This window comes from Hibiscus syriacus, unplaced genomic scaffold, assembly GCF_006381635.1.
Source record: "Hibiscus syriacus cultivar Baekdansim isolate YM2019G1 unplaced genomic scaffold, ASM638163v2 tig00116965_pilon, whole genome shotgun sequence".
In the NCBI taxonomy this organism is placed as follows: domain Eukaryota; kingdom Viridiplantae; phylum Streptophyta; class Magnoliopsida; order Malvales; family Malvaceae; genus Hibiscus; species Hibiscus syriacus.
The window spans coordinates 5372504-5396346 of record NW_024063490.1 but is presented as its reverse complement, the minus strand read 5'-3'; the positions used below and the strand labels follow the sequence as shown (position 1 = coordinate 5396346).

Sequence of the window (23843 nt, the reverse complement as noted above, 5' to 3'; positions counted from 1 at the left end):
ACTAGACAGCTGTCTCTGCACGTGAATGATGGCTGTAACCGCCTGCCAGAGCTGCCAGAGGACCACTGCCACTTGGAGGATAAGGTTCACGTCCAACATGATATTCTAGGGGTATGAGGGGTATTTTGCACCCAACAACCTCATCATTACCCCTATATATTTTTTATTATATATGAAACCTCATGGGAGAGAGGAGAAGACACATAGGAGAGGACGCATACTGTAGCAAAAAATCAGATTTTTATTTTCTCTTTTCTTTTCTTCTTCCTTGGGATATTCCTCTATTGATAAAGCTCCAAAGAGTGGCGAGCTACGTGCCGAAAGGAGCTAGCGAGCTTGGTGGTTCACGGTGGCTGAGAGAAGACCTCCGGTGGCGCGTCGAAGGCTTCTTCTCAACTTCCCTTTTTGCTGCTATTTTTATATTTATTTGTGGGTTGTTGGAACGAATATTTTCATGACTTTGTGTTTGAAAATTTCAAACCCCACCATGAACTAACTTAATTGGTGGTGGTTGGTTGAATGGATGTTTAAACTTTATTTTTAATGGTATATTTAAGTTTATTTTGGTTCTTTATTTGCTTTGCTTATGAATGCTTCACCATCTAGGTTTGTAAGAGGCATGGAAATGTCCATCTCTTAGATGAAGGTTAGGTATTCAGAAGAATCCTAGACTAAAAATACTTGTAAGTATTCGGAAGAAACGCAAGATAAGATCCTCATAAGCAATGAGTTATAGTATTTTCAAGGGGCTTTGAACCGGCCTAGGAATATTATAACCTAATCCCTTAGATCTCGGAAGAGACTAGGATAGGGTTTCAACGACTAAAAAGGGTGTCTTTATCAATAGGGTAGGCTGTCCAACATCGTTGAGTGAGAGCAGATGCCTTGGCATCCTATTCTGTTAGGTTCTTGTGAAAACATTTTAGGAAAGTCCTGTCGAGTAAATAAAGACCAAATAGCTTAAATCTGCATGAGAAATAAGTTTAACATCCTTAGATCAATCCCTACCATTCATTCTCTTGGAAGCTTGTCACGTGAGGATTATTTTCATTTCATTTTATTTATTGTTTTTACCAATTTTCATTGCCTTGACATTTCACCATTATCAACACCAAACATCTGTTCTTGCCACTGCATTTCCATTTGCTACAACATTACACCATCAATCCACATTCACCAGCATACACATATCCTTTGCCGTGACATTTGTATATATCAAGACTAACTATACTTAGATAGAATAGTGCGTTGCTTTGGTTAGACTTTTGTAATTTCACCCAATCCCTGTGGAGACGATATTCACTCATCATTATATTACTTGAGCGATTGTGTATACTTGCACATTATTTGCGTATAATTTATAGTACTCACACGCGCGAACAATCAGCATGATAACAAATAAAGTATCATCTTGATTGATCAATCGTGGTGATGTCAAATCAAACCTTGAAAAAAAAGAATAAACGAAAATAACAACTAAATGACCAAAACGTGTCATACAGACAATGAAAAACGTGTCATAAAGGCAGAAGAAAATGTGTCATAAAAATAGAAAAAAAAACGTGTCTTAAAGGCAGAATTATTAAAAATAAAAAACAAAATAGACTTGAGAGATGCTATATTGACATAAATGTGGCTTGAAAAATAAAAAAGACGTAAAGGAAAAAAAAAGGTGAAAAACACTTCACTAAGTCTTCTTCAACTATATTGACATAAAGATAGACTTGAAGCATATGTTACAAAATTGAAATTAATTCTTTTAAGACCATAATCTTTATCTATTTAATTTCAGCTTTTGATTTTTTTTTTCATTCAACAATTCTAAAATAGTGTAAAACTGAGTTTCACACTAGGTGTAAGTGGATCCTAACCCATATAATTATATTAAAACAGTAGGAAAGGAACACTAAAAAATTAATTTCAATCAATTTTAATTTCAAATTTAATCGAGATCTGATATAATTATTATATGTCATGAGATTTCTAAAATGTGCATAGTATAAATTATCTTTTGGCCACAAAATATATGGAAGAAAAATAGTGCAGTCAAGGTCTTTGTTCACCTTTATTTGCAATTTCTAGGCACTCACATGAAACTAGAAGAAAAATAGTGCAGTCATGGCCTTTGTTCACCTTTATCATTATATATTGACCGCTTTTTGAATCCTTGGGTTAAATGTTTAAATCTGTTCACATCGGAACTTCATGGATCCCTACCAAGACGTGACCTCTTGAGAAATCGCATGTGACCTTTCCTTTTTCGTTCTGAAAACTATTTGTTCTGTTGCTTTTGTTTTCGTCTGGTCTCTATTTTCTTAACTGCACTCTCGGTTTCAAAGTTTTGTTCTTATTAAATCGGATCTACACATCGTATATTTGAGTAAGTCCTCTAACAGAACGTTTTTACATATACAAATATTCGAATTCAAAATATACTTAAGTTTTTACATACACATCGTATATTTTGAGATCGGACTATATCATATAGCAATCAACAAGTTAACATCCAAACTCAAATTGTCATCATTTTTTTACGGAAAAATGACGAGTTTGGAGCACAATGAATAGTCAGGAGACCATTTTATAACTTTTAATAGTCAGAAGACTTAAAAAAGTAACGTCTTATAGTTCAGAGACCATTTTATAACTTTTAATAGTCGGATGACACAATAAAATAACACTCTATAGCCGGTGACTATTTATATACTTTAAAGATTTCTACACGTTAATTAAAGATTTCTACACTCTATAGCCCTAGTAGAGTCCTTGTGTATGCAGAAAATCCTTGTTGGGAGACTCACCCATCAAAGCCAAGGGTGCGACACGGATCGGTCTGGATTAGTCAAGACGAAGCTTTGGAACCGAAAGGACAACAAAAATAAAATCTTATTTATGATAAAATTTACAAAATTATTTAATACTCTCAAAAATAAAATCTTATTTATTATTTTAATGTATTTGTGAATTGTTACTTTGGAGTTTAAACTTTAAAATTACTTCATACACTCTTTTGATAATTTTTTTTTATTAAATTTATTAATTTATGTTTATATTAGCTCTATATAATATTAGTAGATTTTACCTATAGTTAAGAAAATAAGGTAAAAATTTCAGTGAGCTTAGCTAACAACGAGGCAAGCAATGAGCATCGAGCTTAACGAGTAACAAGCTCAATGAGCTTAACGAGCAACGAGTTGAGCCACAAGTTTTCTTAACGAGCACGAGTCAAGCAAAATTTTAACAAGCTTAACGAGAAACAAGTTGAGTTGAACAACAATTTTTGTTTTAACAAGAATGAGTCGAGCATTGGCCAACTCGATAAAACAATGTCATATAGTCGAGGGACCTTTTGTATATTTTACCCAAAAGTCCAATTGAATGCGTGTAAAATACTTAAAAGACTTAAATTTTCCACGAACTAAGACTTTATACAATATTTTAACGATCAAATTTCAACCATTCATGTCAAATTCAATGTCCCCATAATGTCAGACAAAAAATAGAAAATATTACAACGATTTAAGTATGAGTCTTGTGTATAAAATTAAATAGAAAGGAAGACTTTGTTTTTATTTTCCACAAAACCAACACTTTCAATACGATAACTATAAAGTAAAATATCATTTCATAATTAAATTTCACAGAATTTTTATTTAATTGAATAAAAATGATAATTATTTTACTTTAAAGCTATCAAAGATTTTGTTTTTCTTGTCAACAAAATTAAAATTTTGAGTAAAATGTACAAATGGTCTCCCGACTATAGGATATTGTTTATTGAGTCTCGCGACTATTAAAAGTTATAAAATGATCGTCTAACTATATGACTAGTCCTCCGACTATTAAAAGATACAAAATTATTTCATACACTAAAAAATCAAACCTTATTTATTATTTTAATGTATTTGTTAATTGTTACTTTGGAGTTTAGACTTTAAAATTACTTCATACACTCTTTTGATAATTTTTTAATTAAATTTTTTAATTATGTCTATATTAGCTCTTTATACTATTAGTAGATTTTACCTATAGTTAAGAAAATAAGGTAAAAATTCAGTGAGCTTAGCTAACAACGAGGCGAGCAATGAGCATCAAGCTTAACAAGTAAAAAGCTTAATGAGCAACGAGTTTAACGAGCAACTAGTTGAGCAACAAGTTTTCTTAATGAGCATGAGTCAAGCAAAATTTTAACGAGCAACAAGTCGAGTCGAACAACAAATTTTTTTAACGAGCACGAGTCAAGCATTGCCCAACTCGATCGACTCGCTTGATAATCGCCCATACTTTCTACACGTTAACTCTATAGTAGAAACACATTTTTCATAATTATATTTTAAATAATTTTTATTCAATTGGAAAGTAAAGGACAAGACAAATAATTATCTTACTTTAAACATAAAATTATCCAAGATGATACACATTTTAAATCTATACTTTTTTTAATTTTGAAATTTTAGTCCTGACTCAGATAATATAAAGATAATATATTTTTTTTTGGAATCAATAAAAAGGTAATACAATTGAATTATAGAAACATAAAATGATTAAATTTTAAGAACGAGAATTAAACCTATAATTTATGCATTAAACATGCATTTATAATAGGATAATATATCCACAATTTATGTAATAACATAAGTAGTAATAGAATAATTTGACTATTTTGTTTATGGGGTCCATTCATACAATGGCCATTTCTTAAGAAATTTCCACCCATATAATTTTCCAGGAACACTTTTTTTTTGAAAGAGGGTACTTTGTATTAAGAATGGACAAAGTACACCACCTCAATGACCTCATTAAAAATCTCCCTAATCCTAAATGAAGGAAAAAGAGTGCACGTGGTAGGGACATGAACACGCTTTTTTAAATACAGATTAGAACAAGTATGCTAGCTGCCTGTCAAATTTCAAAGGTCGTTGTCTTGTTCAAGATTTCCAAACCCCAAATTGAAGGGTGCAAGTAGGTGCATTGTAAGTAGGTAGTGGCAAGTGCAGGGCAGGGATAGAACAGATGACTGACAGTCGTTTCTCTGAAAAAGTTAAATTATCATATAATAAAAATATTTTCTTTATATTTTTTATTGTTATTATGTTTTTGCTCCTCTATAATTTTATAAGTTCGTCTCCTAACATAAAATCTTTGTATCTGCTCTTGAGCAAACACTGACAGAGTCAACATATATTAAGTCCAAAAGTTTCAAAACTTTCTTTTTTACCCATATATATATATGTGTGTGTGAGAGAGAGAGAGAAAAAATAAAACCTCTTTTAGAAATATTTTGATACCATTTAAAAAGAAATTGACTCATATTTAAAAACATTTAACAAAAAAAATTTTAAAATTTAATTTTTTCACTTAAAAAATTCTTCATATAATTTCTAAATTTGACAATCCAATTTTTTTTCTAACTCTGCCCCTTTGAGCAAATAGAAATACTTGATAAGTCCTTCATTTTAAGGCTTTATAGTTGGTCTCACCGACTGTTTCAAGTTTAAGATTTTGATTACTTTGCATCATCTGTATGAGCCCCATCACGATGACGAACGCTGAATACAATTATTTATAATTTATTTATTTTCCTTTTTTGTGGGGATTAATGTAATTTCCAGGAAGGAAGCAATGGAAAGGAGACTAAGTTTGGTATTGGCGTAGATGATAGAAACCACATTGACTCATAAGTCAATAGACGCGCTGAATACAATTATTTATATTTATTTTTCCTTTTTGTGGGGATTAATGTAATTTCAGGAAGGAAAATGGAAAGGAGACTAAGTTTGGTATTGGCGTAGATGATAGAAACCACATTGACTCATAAGTCAATAGTTTGTCCGTGCATGGGAAGGCTGATGTATCAATTTCCAAGTCTTGCTTTTTCCTTTGTCTTGGTTTCATATTGGAATATATTATTCCAATTTTAGAAATTAAATATAGGGTTTTTTTTTCTATAACAAGGTGATCAAGGGCTTATTCAAATCATGATACAAGTTCAAAGTAGCTGAGAGAGATGAGGATGATGATGGAGTTGAAATGGTTTATTAGGATAGCTGTGATGAGTGTGTTGTTGGTGTTGGAAGGTACTACTACTTATGCTTGTTTGGAGCATGAAAAAATTGCTCTCCTGCAACTCAAACCTTTCTTCAATGGTTTCGATTATCTGTATAACTGGGATGAGGTGAAGATCCCTAATTGCTGTCAATGGAAAGGGATTGACTACTACACCACCACCGGGCGACTCATAGGACTCGACCTTAGTGACACAATGCATGGTAACAAGGGGTGGTATCTGAATGCCTCTATGTTTCTTCCCTTTGTGGAATTGAAGAGTCTTTATTTACGAAGTAATGCCATTGCTGGTTGCATTCAAAATGAAGGTCTTGCCCTTACTTTCATCTTTTATTATTATACACAGGTTTTCATCAAAAACTAGCTGTTGTTTTGTAATTACCCATAATTGTTACGTTTATTCTATTGAAGAAAAGCCACAAACTCCTTTTATGTATTTAAAAAATATTTTTGCAGGTTTTAAAAAACTCTCAACTGCGTTGAATAATTTGGAGATTCTTGACTTAAGTGGGAACCAGTTGAATGATAGTGCATTTGGATCCCTAAAAGTGTTTTCAAATCTGAGGTATTTGTAAAATGAAAGAAGAGTAATTGTAAAGCTTTAATATTCTTTTCATTATTAAAATATTTATCTACTCCTTTTTCTCACAGGAATTAAGGGATTGAAAAAGCTAAAAGTTGTTTATCTCCATGCTGCTTTCACCGATGGAAGTATTTCGCTGCTGAACTTGGCCGAGGCTTTTTCAACAGTTAAGACTTTGTCTCTACTTGGCAATCATCTGAACAAGGCTATGAGTACTCAAGGTAAGTCATTGTTTTCAATTCCAACACTGCTTTATTATGTTTGATTAACTTCTAATACCTACTGCCATTTATTAGGATTAAATCCGTCGACGAACGTGGAGGAAATACTTCTCCATGGGTCTACTCTCAACACTAATATTTTACAGAGCATTGGAGTAATCACTTCTCTTAAAACTCTGTCTTTATCTGGTTGTGGACTTATTGGTTCCTTACCTAACCAAGGTAAATTTATGGCTTAAATTTATGGCTCAAATCTAGACCTCATAATTTTTCAAATATAATTTGGGTAAATTGCATGTTTAGTAGATAAACTATCAGTTTTCTTAAAACTATATTTAACGTTTAGTTTTTGTTATATTTTAGTACATTATCGTTGAAAACTTAAGGGCACTGCATTTTTATGGGTAAATTATATCATTCATCACTCAACTATCTTCTCACTTCTATTTTCGTACTAAATTTCAAAAAAATTTAATTTAACTACTCAACTTTCAAATTACTCCCATTTTAATCAAACTAATATATTTTATTAGTACTTTTTGTGACATGACATTTTTTTATTAAATAGTTTGAGTGATTAAATCAGGAGTAGTTTGAAACTTAAGTAATTAAATTAAGAAAAATTAAACTTTAGAGTCCAAAATGAGAGTGAGAAGATAGTTGAGGGTGATGAATGATGCAATTTACCCTTAAAAACGGTGCCACGTGCAAATAATCGTTTAAGTTTTTTAACAACTGGGGTACTAAAACGAAACAAAACTAAAACTTAGGTATGGTTTTTAAAAATTTTAAAGTTTAGGTACTAAAATTGATAGTTTATGCACTAAATGTATAATTTACCCATATTATTTCTAGAATGTATCTCTTCAATATTTTTCATCAACTTTCTTTTATTTAATATTTTTTTTCAAACCAATTAATTTTAATTAGAATTGTTCCTCTACATTGCTGAAAACAATATGGTAATGGGACCTTCCTCCTATACGCCCATCCCAAAGTTCCAGCTAAGAGAGATCAATTTGTCAAAGTGCATAACATCTCAAGAACTCAGTCTTGAACTTCCCACCTTCCTTCACTACCAATATGACTTGAGATTTGTGGATCTTTCTGGAAACAATTTCAGTGGAACATTTCCAGTTTGGTTGTTAGAAAACAATACGAAGTTAGGGGAGTTCATCTTGAATGGTAATTCTTTTAAAGGTCATCTCAGATTACCATCAGTTCCTAATTCTAATTTAGCTTTATTTGACATATCTGATAACAAGTTACAAGGTCAGATTTCATCCAACATATGTTCAATTTATCCACATTTGGGAGACTTATTCTTATCTAAGAATGCCTTTGAAGGTAACATCCCTCCTTGTTTAAGTGGCATGAAGGATTTATTTTTTTTAGATCTGTCAGACAATCAATTGTCTGGAAGAGTACCGGAAGAGTTGATCATGAAAAGCTTGATGGACGGCTTGAGACTATCAAATAACAACCTCAGCGGAAATGTAGTTCCTGCGATTCTCAAAGCAAATTGGTTGTCAAATTTATATTTGGATGGAAATAATTTTTCTGGAGAGATGGTCAATGTTGATGTCTCTACTTTTCAGTTTCTAACTTCACTGGAGGAAATTGATCTCAGTAATAACAAGTTGTATGGAAAGCTCCCAAGATGGATGGGGAACCTGTCAGATTTGCGGAGATTGGCTTTGTCTAACAACAGTTTTGAGGGTTCTATTCAAATAGAGTTTTGCGGATTGAATGAATTGGAATTTTTGGATCTTTCTCGAAACAATTTATCTGGCTCTATACCATCCTGCGTCAATCCTCCATAGATAGAGCATGTCCACCTTCATGGGAATAGACTGAGCGTTACATTGTCACTTGCTTTTTATAATAGCTCTTAACTTGTGACATTAGATCTTGGAGAAAACAATTGAACCGGTAGGATTCTGAAATGGATTGACACTCTTTCTTCTTTGAGTGTCCTGTTAAGAGCTAATCATTTACAAGGTGAAATTCCAGTTCAATTATGCAATTTGGATTCCTTGAGCATTATTGATCTTTCTCAAAATATGTTTTCTGGCTCTATACCTTCTTGTTTGGGAAATTTAACTTACAAACGCATGAGAATAAGATCATACAACATTATCAATTGATAGAAAATCCAATACAACATTATCAATTGATAGAAAATCCAACAGAGGGTGAAACGACAATAAATCATGCCTTTGCCAACAGCTACATTGAAGAACGGATAGATTTCAGAACAAAGAGTTGGTTCTACTCGTATGGGGGTAACATCGTTAAGTACATGACCGGGATTGATTTATCTTGCAACAAGTTAACTGGTCAGATCCCACGCGAATTAGGAAACTTGAGTGAAATCTATTCTTTAAACTTGTCACACAACAACTTGGTCGGAGTTATACCCTCGTCGTTTTCAAAACTTAAGCAGATTGAGAGTTTGGACCTTTCCTACAGCAAGTTGTGTGGTGAAATCCCAAACCAGTTGGTAGAGTTGAACACTTTGGAGGATTTCAGCGTGGCATACAACAACTTGTCAGGCAGTATTCCAGAATCGAAAGCTCAATTTGGTACCTTCATTGAAAACAGTTATGAGGGGAACCCTTTTCTCTGTGTACCTTTACTTAATAAAAGTTGCTCGAAAGCCGATGCACCATCAACAGAGTCAACTCCGTCAGATAATGATGAAGGAGAAGATAATTGGGTAGACAAGTATGTTTTTTGTGTGAGCTTTGTGGTTTCCTATGTAGTGATGTTGTTGACAGTTTTTGTCGTGCTTTACATAAATCCACATTGGCGAAGAACTTGGTTTTCTTTCGTTGGGAAGTGCATCACTACCTGTCGCTATTCAACCATGGGAAATTTTATTGTGTATCACATCTCCAAAATTTGTGCTTAGCTGCCATGAAGATATCATTGAAGTTGTTTCGTTCTGATCCAAGGAAAAGAAAGAAAATTTGATCTTTTGATCTGATTGTTTCAAATGTGCTTGAGATGAATTGTTGTAAGTCTTTTGTTTAATTTGCAGTTTGAATAAAGCTCTTAATATAGTTTTATTAATATAAGACTCAGACGGCTCGTAAAAGAAATTGGAAGACCGATCGAAATCAAATCTAAGTCAGTAATTTAATTAATAAATCAATCTCGGGACGCGTAAATTCTGATTAATCTCGTTAAAGGTTAAATGTTGAAAATATTTGGATAAGAAATTACCAAAAATAACACTATGAGGTAAAATTATGAAAATGCCCTTGTACTGTAAAAGGACCAAGGCATCCCCTAGTGGTGAAAAAAACCTCTAGTGATCAAATGAACAAAGTACTCTGAATTCTATAGGAACTAGAATAATTTCAAGCCTAAGTTATCAGAAGTAATGCCACTAACATAATTGAATGAAATGACGATAATACCCTTAAAGTGTAAAAAGGATTATGGATGACTATGATAATGGAAATGACCTGAGAACTTATATCATGGTCCATTGGAATCTTGAAATCACTGATTAAACTCTTGATTTATTTGGATTGCCCCTAAAGTGTAATATGATTCGAAGCATATCCAAGCCCTGGAATAACTAATATTATGAGCTCTGAAATGAACAAATCAACCTCGAATACCAAAATGACTATATTATATGACCAAGTTGAACTGAATGGAAGTACGGTATGTAATTGAATTTGCGGAAACAACTGAATAACTCAGGAAACTCCTAAGCGACCGAGATAAACTTGAATACTAATTGAATTAAGTACCCTGATGACCTTGAATTAAGTGAATAACTTGGATAAGTCTGGAAACGTTGATAATCTTATATGTTGTACCGTACATAAGGGTTTGGAACCACGAATCAAACACGTCGACATTTCTTAATAACGTTGTAATGCCGAATTGGAATAAAGACATTTGGAATATATGTTCATCTCCTTAAGATCCATTCCGCGATGATTATGAAGATGATCAATTCAACAAGAATTATATGTATTAAAAAGCGAATACTCTAAAAGTACAACGATTTGACCGGTTGACATGTATCATTGATGGGACTTGTACAGTTCGAGTTAACTCGATATTTTCTGATAGATTGCCACAAATCGCAAATGCCCAGAATCTTTATTTCTCTCTTCTCAACTCAAATCACTAAGAATTCTCCAAGAACCTAATGCCCAAAATGCCTATGATTTCCTGAATAATGGAACCACTCCTGTCATATCTGAAAACACAAGTAACTCAGATGAAAAGGATTCTGAATACCTTTCTGACTATCAAGTGCCTTCGAAAAATGTCCGAATACTATATGATCCTGATAAATCACATTCTGAATGACTGATGATTTTGTCAGCTAATGAACTCTTTCAATAGTGATTCTAATTTTTGATATTTTATCGGTATATTGAAGATCCATGTTTTCCCTGCCCGATAAGATTATCAAGTACCTCCAAATAATATCTGGAACCTCTAGTGTGTTCCCTGATCATATGGATGTTTTCTCTGATTTTTGTTCTGATCTCTGCTCTAACTTATGATATCTTTGTTTACTGACTAAAATTATTTTTATATGTGGTACTCTGGGACTCTTCTATGACTGAAGAGTCTGGCAGGTTCAGTTGTTGCTGGTAATTCCTTGTATAGGTTCAGCACTGACTGGTAATTCCTTATGGACCTAAGGCGAACCTTGGGTAGGCTCTGCGGCCCCGGGATCTTTCTTGGGTAGGCCATGCGACCCCGAGAATATTTCTTGGGTAGGCTCTCAAGCCCCAAGGTGCTCCCTTTGGTTTTGCAGTTAGGGAACTGTATATAGCGTTCGGTTGGAGGGTTTTACTATGGTTTTTGAAAAATACGTTTTAAACTGCTACTTTTTTAAAAAGATCTGTACTTTTTCACTGGTTTTGTGGGAACACACTAGAAACCCTATTCTGATCTCATGAACCCAATCATCTGAAACAATTTCTCCAAACTAAAAGATTACTGTCTTTTACTATTTGAGATATTAGTGGGACCTTAGCTCAACATAAAAGTCTGTAGATGTCTGAATCAATGTGAAAATATATGCTTATATGTTATCTGTATGTTCTTCAGCATCATCTGGTAATTCTGTATTACTGAGCTTTTCCAAAGCTCACTCTGTTACTCACCTTTTCAGGTTAAAAGGATTGAACAAGTGTAACTATTGACATCTATAAGGGAGTTCCACAGGCGTTACTTGCGGAGTACGATGCATGTGATTAGGGGGCATGTAGCTTGTATTTTGTTTTTATATTCGAGTCTGGAATCTGTTTTATTTCTGAATATTGGTAAATTTTACTTTTGTATTTATAAATTGTTTTATGATTTTACACGTTTTAATATATTTTAATTTTCTTTTTAAAATTTTTACTGTGGGTCGCTCCGGTGGCCCTAATGTGACACCTCAAATCAGATTAGGTCACCCGCATCAGTATGTGGGTGTTACATTTAGTGGTATCAGAGCTTAGGTTGAGTCAAGTTTTCTGGGTAGACTGGCTGGTCGACTGTCATAAAATTTCTGGTCAGTATATACCCCTAGACTACAACGATACTTCTATAAGTCGGAACTCCAAAGTCGAGTTCTTCCATGTAATATGCTAACCTAAGTTTTCTATCTGTTAGGGCTCGACCTATGTATAAAGGAATACCAGTAACATTTGTCTAAATTCAGTAAAGTACCTCACGAGTAATGTGATAGTTGCTTATCCGAGAAATTCTGACCCGACTCCAGAAATAAAATTGGGAGATGTTATTGCTCTATGAACCTAACCTCGTAACCAAGGTTGAATTGATTCCACAAGGATAATTCTGTTCTAATTCTTTTATTGGAATGAGTGAGAGTTCTAACGAGAATGTATACTCAGCTGTTTAAGGATTAGTAGAGGACACATACTTCTGTAAAAGCTACTTGAAGATATAGAAGAACTGATGAAAGCTTCATTTCTGCATTACTCTGACTTGAGTGAATTTCGAGGATGAAATTCTTTTAAGGAGGGGAGAATTGTAACACCCAAATTTAAAGGTCAAATTATAAATTTTCGAAACTTATAGTCAGTTTTAGAAAGTGCAAGAAATTCAGGGACCCAGTCCTGAATTTGCCTATTTTTGTTGGATAGAGAAAAATAAACCCTCTTTCCCCCTCAATGATACAAAAAAATCCCCAATTTTTAAAAACCAAATCCCTAAACCCCCCCCCCCCAATCAAAGCTTCACCAGGTTCCTAATCCCTCACCGTCCGGCCCCCTACTACCCCTGTTTGATTCGTCCTTGACCGAAAACAAAGGTCCAGTTATCATCGAAGCTAATCGATGCTTGATTGTGGTTCTATTTGGTGAGTGCTTGAATAGGGAGTAATCTACCGACCACCCCGACGTCCGTCGCCGATGCACACGCTGCCACGTGTCGGTAGTGTGTGGGGCTCGTTCCCGGTCTGGTTTCTTCTAGAACTGGTCCAGCCGGTCTCAACCGGTCTGAATCGGCTCACCCAACCCGAACCGGTCAACACGACCCGCCTGACCCCACCTGAACCGGTTTGACATGACCTGAACCATTGACCGGTCAGATCGTTGACTTTGACTGAAAAAGATAAAATTTTAAAAAAGCCCTATTTCATGTTTTTGATGTCCTGAGTCCAAATCTGAACTTCGTTTTGCCAAATTCGCACCAGGTAAGCCGTTTTTCAATGTTTTATCTTCGGATTCAAGTTGGTTTCTCATTTAAATTCAGTTTCTGACGTAAATTCGTTTGCTATGTATCCGATGAATTATTGGACATTGAATTATCGGTGGAGCACGAAAATTGAGGTAATACTTTACTACATTTTGTATGCTTTTCGGGACTCACTGATAAATGTTAAATGCGTGGATGGAAATAATTGGTCACTGAGATGTAGTTAATTATCATTGGACTCAAATTAAATTTGCAATAAAGATGGGAACACTATATAAGACTCAGACTGCTCGTAAAAGAAATTGTTAGACCGATCGAAATCAAATCCAAGTTCAGTAATTTAATTAGTAAATCAATTAATCTCGGGACGCGCAAATTCTGATTAATATCGTTAAAGGTTAAATGTTGGAAATATTTGGATAAGAAATTACTAAAAATAACACTATGAGGAAAAATTATGAAAATACCATTGTACTGTAAAAGGACCAAGACATCCCCTAGTGGTGAAAATAACCTCCAGTGATCAAATGAACAAAGTACTCTGAATTCTATAGGAACTAGAATACTTTCAAGCCTAAGTTATCAGAAGTAATGCCACTAACAGAATTGAATGAAATGACGATAATACCTTTAAAGTGTAAAAAAGATTATTTATGACTATGATAATGGAAACGATCTGAGAACTTATATCATGATCAATTTGAATCTTGGAATCACTGATTAAACTCCTGATTTATTTGGAATGCCCCTAAAGTGTAATATGATTCGAAGCATGTCCAAGCCCTAGAATAACTAATATTATCAGCTCTGAAATGAACAAATCAACCTCGAATACCAAAATGACTATATTATATAACCAAGTTGAACTGAATGGAAGTACGATATGTAATCGAATTTGCGGAAACAACCGAATTACTCAAGAAACTCCTAAGCGACAAACATAAATGATCATCCGTGTAGTTATTTTTTAATTTTATTTTATATTAATTGTCTAATTAATATAAAAATCCACTTTCTATCTCGTTGTTAATTCTTTAACAGTGGTTCGATTAATGATATTTTAATAATTGAGTGGTTTGATTAATGATTTTTTTTAATATTTTTTAAACTTCCAGAATGAATAATGAAAGAAGTCTTGCATAAAGAATTTTCTAAATTACAACATTTATTAAACCTAACCAATATCGAATTAATCTATTTTTCGACAAACCATCATCACATGCACATTTATGAGTGTTCCATTAAACAGTAAAAAAAATTATCACATTTGTCAAAACCCAAGCTATCTCTATCTACTAAACCCACAAAATTCTACACTCGCACTGTTAATCACTTGATAAAACCAAACACAATCTCTCTGTTTTCCCCGTCTTAATTGCTGCTCCCAGTTTCCCACCATGTCCCAACGAGCCGCCATATCCATCTTCTTCTTCATGCTCGTCCTGGTCCTGTCCGATGCTTTCATTTTGAGCCCTGCCGCCGATGAGCCGAGAAGCTGTGATTTCCCTGCTATCATTGACTTGGGTGACTCGAATTCCAACACCGGCAGATACGCAGCCGGATTTGATCCACCCACTCCTCCTTATGGAAACACCTGCTTTCACATGCCTGCCCGCCGTTTCTCCGATGGCCGACTCGTCCTCGATTTCATAGGCATGTTTTAACTTCGTTTACCATAGGAATGAAACAAAATTTTCATGTATGGCTAAAACTGAGACAAGTCAGGCCGTTCCATTTGTGATATGTTAGAGTGTCTTGAGGCTTCATACATTGAAAAAAATCTGTTAACCTTAAAAATTTAATTTTTGTTTGTACACATGCGTCAAGAAAATTCATTTTTATATCTTTCGGTTTTTTATTTTGTAAAAAAGAATCATAATATAATAAATTTTAATATTTTATAGTTCATTTTATTATAAATATTTTAAGGACATCATTTTAAAAATTAGCACAAAACCTTCCCATCTTTTGGGACGAGTCTGGTCACAAGATAATTGTAAGTTATTCGAGTTTCATTTCGTTAAAGTTGAGTCACTATTTGAATTGAATGAACTCGATTCGAGTTCTCAACAAGTCGAAACAAACTACTTGATATCCAACTCAAAAAACTCGTGAGCAACTCGAAAAATAATATATTAAATTTATAATTTTTAGATTAAATTATTAATAATATTAACATCTATATATGTTGTTTTTTTAAATACAATATAAAACTTTCATCTATTTAAAGTATAATTTTAAACTCGAGTTTGAGCTTCAATTGAGCTAAGTTTGAAAAAGTTTTTTTTTTAGCTTGAGTAGAGCTTCAATTTTTTTATTTCAAGTCGAGCTTAAAACTTTTAAATTTCTGAACTTTCGAGACTAATCGAACTTGGCAATTTTAACCTTGCGAACTTACAAGTTGGGTCAAGTTCAAATTTAAACTTTTAAAATCGAGTAAAATTTTTTCATGCACTTTTCATTATCAATGCATTAGATGTATTCATTATCGAGGTATTAGATGTATATTTAGACACGAATACATATTCGTATCTAACCCTTGTATCAAGATAATCGAAACTGATGATAGTAGTAAGATATTTTCATGGTTTAAAAGATGTGTTGTTTACTTTTTTTATTTTGTTTTTGTGTGGCAGGTGAGGCATTAGGTCTTCCATTTATTAATGCGTACCTTGATTCAATGGGGACCAATTTCTCCCATGGCATAAACTTTGCCACCGCAGCATCTACAATCAGTTTACCCAATCGCATTATCCCTAATGGTGGATTTAGTCCATCCTATCTTTATCTTCGGTTCTCACAGTTCCAGCAATTCAAATCCAGATCACAATTCATTAGGAAACAAGGCCAGTTTACATCTATATGGTGAAATTGGTGTTATTTTCATTAGTAAAATCATCGATTTATCATATTATGATCACTCGATCGCATCTACTGTTGTAATGACTCTCAATTTACTGGACTAAGGCAATGGTATAGAGGTGGTTGCGTCTGTTAGGAACAAAACTAACTCAGTTGTAACTGTCTTGACTTTGACAGTTGATGATGAGAACCAATCAACTTGGAAGGGTCTTTGGTTATAAATAAGATGAAAGTGAGTTGAGAGGGTTCAAGAGGAGTGATCAGATTGTACAGAGAGATTTAGAGAGAGTTCTTGCTTATGGTTTTCTAAATCTTGTAAACCTTGTTTTGATTGCTTTAGTGAAGTTTGATTCCTTCATGTGGATGTAGGTCTCACTGACCGAACCACGTAAATATTTGGTGTTCTTGATTACTGCTTTGATTCTTCATCTTGATCAGCGTGTAGAATCTGGTTGTGTGAGTTATTCTGTGCATATTGGCATTTTTCATAACAATTGGCGCCGTCTGTGGGAACTCAGACCACGATGATGGGATCTACCAAGTTCGACATTGAAAAATTCACTGGAAAGAATGACTTTGGCCTTTGGAGAGTAAAGATGAGAGCCTTACTTGTACAACAGGGAATTGTGGAAGCACTGCAAGGACCAACAGCTTTGCCTACTGAGATGCCCAAGAAAGAAAGGAACAGTATCCTGGAAAAAGCTCACAGCGTGATAATACTGAGCCTAGGTGATAAAGCTTTGAGGGAAGTGTCTTGAGAGACAACGGCTCAGGCACTCTGGGCTAAACTTGAATTGCTCTATATGACGAAATCTCTGGCCAACAGACTCTTCTTGAAGCAACGCCTATACTTCTTCAAGGTGCATGAAGAAAAATCAATCTCAGAGCAGATTGATGAGTTCAATAAATTCATAGATGATCTCGAAAACATTGATGTCAAGATGGAGGATGAGGATAAGGCTTTGCTATTACTAAACTCTATCCCCAAGAGTTATGAGCATTTCAAAGATGCAATGCTTTATGGAAGGGTGCAGACAATTTCTATGGAAGAAGTTCAATCCCTTATTAGAGCTAAAGAACTTCAAAAGAAACATGATATGAATGAGGAGAACAGTGGGGATGGACTTACTGTTGGAGGAAGATCAGACAGAAGAGACTCAAGGAATAATCAGAACAGATCAAGATCGAAACAAACAAAGAAAAGTGGAAATCAGTCATCAAAGGGACTGTTCAAGTGTTATCATTGCCACAAGGAAGGTCACTTCAAGAAGAATTGTCCCGACCAAAAGAAAAAAATATCAAGAAAGGCCAAAAGACTCAAGAGAAGTAAGTGTAGTCTCTGATGGCTATGATTCGGCTGAAGCTTTGGTAATTACTGAGTCAGAATCAAGTAAAGAGTGGATTCTTGACTCAGGTTTCTCCTTCCATATGTGTCCTCATAAGGATTGGTTGAGACACTCCAACTGGTCAATGGTGGAATTGTACTGCTTGGACATAACAAAGCATGCAGGGTGGTTGGTAGTGGGACAATCAGGATAAGGATGTTTGATGGAGATGAACGAATACTACAGCATGTCAGGTATATACCAGAACTAAAAAGGAATCTGATCTCTTTAGGAATGTTGGAATCAAATGGCTATTTTTTTAATGCTGAAAATGGTTATATTAGAGTAACTAAAGGCTCTATAATTACCATGAAAGGAGTTAGGAAAAATGGGCTATATTCTCTAATAGGGAGAACTATGATTGGTAACTCCTCTAATGTAATTCAACCTGAAAATGATAAAACTAGACTATGGCACTTGAGGTTGGGACATGTAAGTGAAAGGAGCCTATAAGAATTGTTTAAACAGAACTTGTTAGGTGTTGACCAAATTAGTAAACTGGATTTTTGTGAACAATGTGTGTTGGGGAAGGAAAATAGAGTAAAATTCTCTACTAGAACTCACACAACAAAGAAACCATTAGATTATGTACACAGTGATCTATGGGGTCCTGCTAGAACATAAACACATGGAGGTGGGAGGTATTTTCTGTCTGTCATAGATGATTACACTAGAAGAGTATGGGTTTTCATTCTAAAAACAAAAGATGAAGCCTTTGAAAGGTTCAAGGATTGGTTAACTCTCACTGAAAACAAAATGGAAGCAAAATTGAAGTACTTGAGAACTGACAATGGCCTGGAATATTTTTCAGAGCAGTTTAATGAGTTGTGCAGGAAAAATGGTATTACAAGACACAAGACAGTTCGAAATACCCCTCAGCAGAATGGTTTAGCTGAAAGGATGAATAGAACTCTCCTAGAGAGAGTGAGGTGCATACTGCTAAATGTTGGTCTACCCAAAAGCTTTTGGGGTGAAGCTGTGTCAACAGCCTGTTACCTCATTAACATGTGTCCTTCAACTGCTATTGGAATAAAGACTCCTTTGGAGATGTGGTATGGGAAACCAACCAACTACAACAATCTCAAAGTTTTTGGATGTTTGGCATATGCTCACATCAGACAAGATAAACTGGAGGCAAGAGCTTTGAGGTGTATTTTTATTGGCTATCCACACGGAACTAAGGGTTATAAATTGTGGTGTATTGAGCCTGGCCAACAAAAATGTATCATTAGTAGAGACGTGGTGTTTGATGAGTCAAAAATGGCAAATCTGCATAGTTATGCTACTAAGAACATTGCTACAAAGGATGATATTCCAATTGAGGGTTATAAATTGTGGTGTATTGAGCCGGCCAACAAAAATGTATCATTAGTAGAGACGTGGTGTTTGATGAGTCAAAAATGGCAAATCTGCATAGTTATGCTACTAAGAACATTGCTACAAAGGATGATATTCCAATTGAGGTGGAGCTGCAACAACAACAAACATTAACAGATCAAGGGACTGAAGTGAATGATCAACATGGAGAGGTAGAAAACCAATAAGAAACTGAACCAGAAACCAGATTAGATGACTACAATTTGGTGAGAGATAGACAAAGAAGAACCATCAGACCACCAGAGAGATTTAGCCATGCAGACCTAATCTCCTATGCTTTAAGCGTTGCAGAAGAGATGGAAGAGGTTGAACCAAATAACTACAAGGAAGCTCTGAAGAGTAAGGAGAGGCACAAGTGGGCTGATGCAATAGACGAGGAAATAACCTTTCTGATGAAAAATAAAACTTGGGACCTTGTGGATATGCCAAAGAATCAATGAGTAGTAGGCTGTAAGTGGATATATAAAAAGAATGAGATCATACCAAGTGTTGAAAAGGCCAGGTATAAAGCCAGACTTGTTGCCAAGGGATTTACACAGGTTGAAGGAATCGATTTCAATGAGATTTTTTCACCTGTCGTAAAACATTGCTCAATCAAGTTGATTTTAGCTCTAGTAGCTCAATATTACTTGGAACTGGAACAGTTAGACGTTAAAACTGCCTTCCTACATGGAGAGTTGGAAGAAACCATCTATATGGATCAGCCAGATGGGTACTGCACTTTTGAAAACAGGAACAAAGTCTGTTTGTTAAGGAAAGCATTGTATGGACTTAAACAAAGCCCAAGAAAATGGTATAAAAGATTTGATGAATTTATGTTGAGGATTGGTTTTTCTAGAAACAGTTACGATAGTTGTGTATACATAAAGAAGCAAGATGGAGAAATAAACACTTAACTACTCCTATATGTAGACGATATGTTAGTAGCTAGCAAGAGCAATGAGGAAGTCCAGAAGATTAAAGGTATGCTCAACTCAGAATTCGATATGAAGGATTTGAGGCCTGCCACAAAAATCTTAGGAATAGAGATCACGAGAGATAGAAAGAAGAATAGTTTGTTCTTGTCTCAGAAGTCATACATACAGAAAGTATTAGTCAGGTTCAATATGCATGAGGCTAAGCAGGTTACTACACCAATTGGCCAACATTTTAGATTGTCTAACTCTCAAGCACCTGAGAGTAAATATGAGAAAACATACATGGAGAATGTCCCTTATACTAGTGGGTTTGGAAGCATTATGTATGGAATGGTTTGTAGCAGGCCAGACTTAGCTTATGCTGTCAGTATCATAAGCAGGTTCATGGTAAATTCTGGAAAACCTCAATGGAAAGCTTTGAAGTTGATCCTGATATATTTAAGGGGTACTATTGAGTTAGGGTTATTATTTAAAAGGCAAGAGAATGAACGGGAAATAGTGGTTGGCTACGTGGACTCCGATTATGCAGGGAGAATTGATACCAGGAAGTCACTGACAGGTTTTATTTTCACAATCTTTGGTACTGCAGTCAGCTGGAAGTCCAATCTCTAATCTGTTGTGGCTCTTTCAACTACAGAGGCTGAATATATTGTTGTGACAAAAGCAATTAAGGAGGCTATGTGGCTACTGGAAATGGTTGAAGAGCTTGGCATACAACAGAAGGTTGTAACAGTGTTTTGTGATAACCAAAGCACAATTCACTTGACCAGAAATCAGGTCTTTCATGAAAGGTCTAAGCATATAGACGTGAAACTCCATTTTGTGAGGGATGTTGTTACCAAGGGTTCGATAACAGTCAAGAAGATACCCACTGAAGAAAATCCAGCTGACATGCTCACAAAGGCACTACCAGTAACTAAGTTTAGACACTGTCTGGACTTAGTGAACTCAACTGAGAAGTAAAAGCCCTTAGGGGCTGATAATAGGAAGGAATTTTTTTGGATTTTTTATAATTGAGAGTCAAGGTGGAGAATTGTTGTAATGACTCTCAATTTACTGGACTAAGGCAATGGTATAGAGGTGGTCCCGTCTGTTAGGAACAAAACTAACTCAGTTGTAACTGTCTTGACTTTGACAGTTGATGATGAGAACCAATCAACTTGGAAGGGTCTTTGGTTATAAATAAGATGAAAGTGAGTTGAGAGGGTTCAAGAGGAGTGATCAGATTGTATAGAGAGATTTAGAGAGAGTTCTTGCTTCTGGTTTTCTAAATCTTGTAAACCTTGTTTTGATTGCTTTAGTGAAGTTTGATTCCTTCCTGTGGATGTAGGTCTCACTGACCGAACCACGTAAATATTTGGTGTTCTTGATTACTGCTTTGATTCTTGATCTTGATCAGTGTGTAGAATCTGGTTGTGTGAGTTATTCTGTGCATATTGGCATTTTTCATAACATTTACTAATCATGTTAAGTGTTCTATTGCTGAGTTTTTTGATCGTTTTGCTTGTATAGGAGGGTTGCTTGCAAGGTTAATGCCCACGGGAGAGTATTTTTCTAAAGCTTTATACACTTTGATATTGGCCAAAATGATATTGGAGAAGGCTTCTTTGCGAACTTGACAATACAAGTCAATGCTTTTGTTCCTGATATGATCAATAAATTCTCAGCAAATGTTAAGGTGAAATCCTATTGAGAGATTTGAAAGGCATGATGATAAAATTATATCCCAACGTTGAATAAATAATTACATTGGATTTTATTCTTTTTTAATATTTTATCCTTCAATGTTTTAATTTTTGGTCTAAATATTTCTATCGGAAGAAAACTGCTAGTTAACTAACGGTCAACATATGTTGCTGACCTGATATTTCCACATGTGTTTAACTGCTAACATGATACATACTATGTCACCGATATGAGTGGCGTGACACATGTCACATCGTCACTATAAGTGACATAACATAACAAGCACATATAATGTTAGTAGCATATGTTGACTGTTAGTAAACTAATAATTTCCTTCCAACATGGAGTATTTTGACTAAAAATTAAAACGTTTGAGACTAAAATGCTCTAAAAAATAAGGACTAAAGTGATCATTTGTACAAATATTAGGAGATAATTTTGCCATTATGCCAATTTGAAAAACTGCAACGTTTTGGACCTAGGATTGAACGACAATGAGTGTTTTTGCAGAATATATACAGTTTAGGAGGCAGATATTTCTGGGTTCACAACACTGGACCAATCGGTTGCTTGCCTTATGTTTTGAGTGCATTTTCTTCAGCTGAAAAGGACCCTGTTGGCTGCTTGAAACCTCACAATGAAGTGGCTCAGTATTTCAATCTCAAACTGAAGGAAGCAATAGTTCAGCTCAGAACAGAATTGCCTTCTGTTGCTTTCACATATGTCGACATCTATGCCGTGAAGTATTCCCTGTTTGCCGAACCCCTAAAACATGGTACGCCGATCCTAGACCGCATGCTCGAAGCACTCGTGTTCGACGTGTATCGGGCACTAACGACCCTGAATTACTTTTTTCAGTGTTTGAGCTTCCACTAGTAGCTTGTTGCGGCTATGGAGGTCGGTATAACTATAGTACCGAGGTCATATGTGGAGGAACGATTATGATGAATGGCTCGGACATATTCGTGGGATCGTGTGATCATCCATCGGTTCGTGTAATTTGGGACAGAATTCATTATACCGAGGCGGCTAACAAGTTGCTGTTCGATTAGATCTCGACCGATTCATTCTCTGATCCACATGTTCCACTGAAACAGGCATGCCGGAGGACTTCAAAGTGAACTTTCTGCTACAACATGTAGGACACATGAATAAACCAAATTCTAACTATTTTCTAATGGTTGTGATAAGTGTTTCTACCTCATTGCTGGGGATTTTTTTGGTTGTTATTATGGGCCTAAAGTAATAAAATTTGCATTCACACATATAAATTAACTAATACATGTGCGTCTCGTCTCGAGGACACGATCATGGGAACAAGAAGCTAATCAAACTGGAATGTTCATGGCTATCCAAAAGTTCAAAACAAATTGATATAATAGAGTACTTAATAATATAGTTTAAATATTTTTTTGTGATATAAATTTAAAAAATTTGATATTAACTTATTAAATTAAAAGATAAAAAAGTAAAATATACAAATAGTCTCATGATTATAATGCGTTGCGTTTTTGTTGATACTTTCGATTATGAAAAGTTAAAATATGTTTATTGGACTTAAAAAAGACATAATCAATAAATAAGTATTCAAACTATACCTTTTTGTTGACTTTAGGTGTTTCAAGATTTTTTTTTATCATAATAGGTACCTAATGTAGACATCTATTTTCATTTGAGAGTCTTTTCATTTTTTTTATATATTCATGTTATATAGGGTGCTCATATATATATAGGATAGATAATCGATCTGTCGGCAAGTTGAATTGTGACTCTTGTTTCTTTCAAAGGATTGGTGGAAATAATATTATAAACAGAGAGAGGCATCACATTGATCGAGGCACCCAAATCACAAATGGCACTTAATTCCATCTTTACCATTCTTACAAGGTATTGCGAACATATCTTGGTCATTATACTTCGGTGGTAGCCGTCATTATAAAATTACCGAAATGTTCTCACCCAAATTTATCTTCTCGTTTCTGATCAATTGCCTTCTATTGGTGCAAAGGTCCTTAAGGTATCTAGCATACTTCGGCACATTCCGGATTACCTCAAGAAG

The 23843-nt window shown here is 34.8% G+C and overlaps 1 protein-coding gene and 1 pseudogene across 1 annotated transcript; both read left to right on the top strand.

Moving 5' to 3' along the window:
• The first annotated feature begins 6007 nt into the window (after positions 1 to 6007).
• On the top strand, positions 6008 to 9784 carry LOC120191132 (receptor-like protein 56). The gene is made up of 6 exons (XM_039194123.1): positions 6008 to 6374; positions 6523 to 6594; positions 6718 to 6870; positions 6946 to 7092; positions 7801 to 8688; positions 9021 to 9784. The coding sequence occupies exons 1-6, from the start codon at positions 6008 to 6010 to the stop codon at positions 9782 to 9784; spliced, it is 2391 nt and encodes a 796-aa protein (XP_039050054.1).
• Positions 9785 to 14833: 5049 nt separating this feature from the next.
• LOC120191184 lies at positions 14834 to 22989 on the top strand (annotated as a pseudogene).
• The last annotated feature ends 854 nt before the right edge of the window (positions 22990 to 23843 follow it).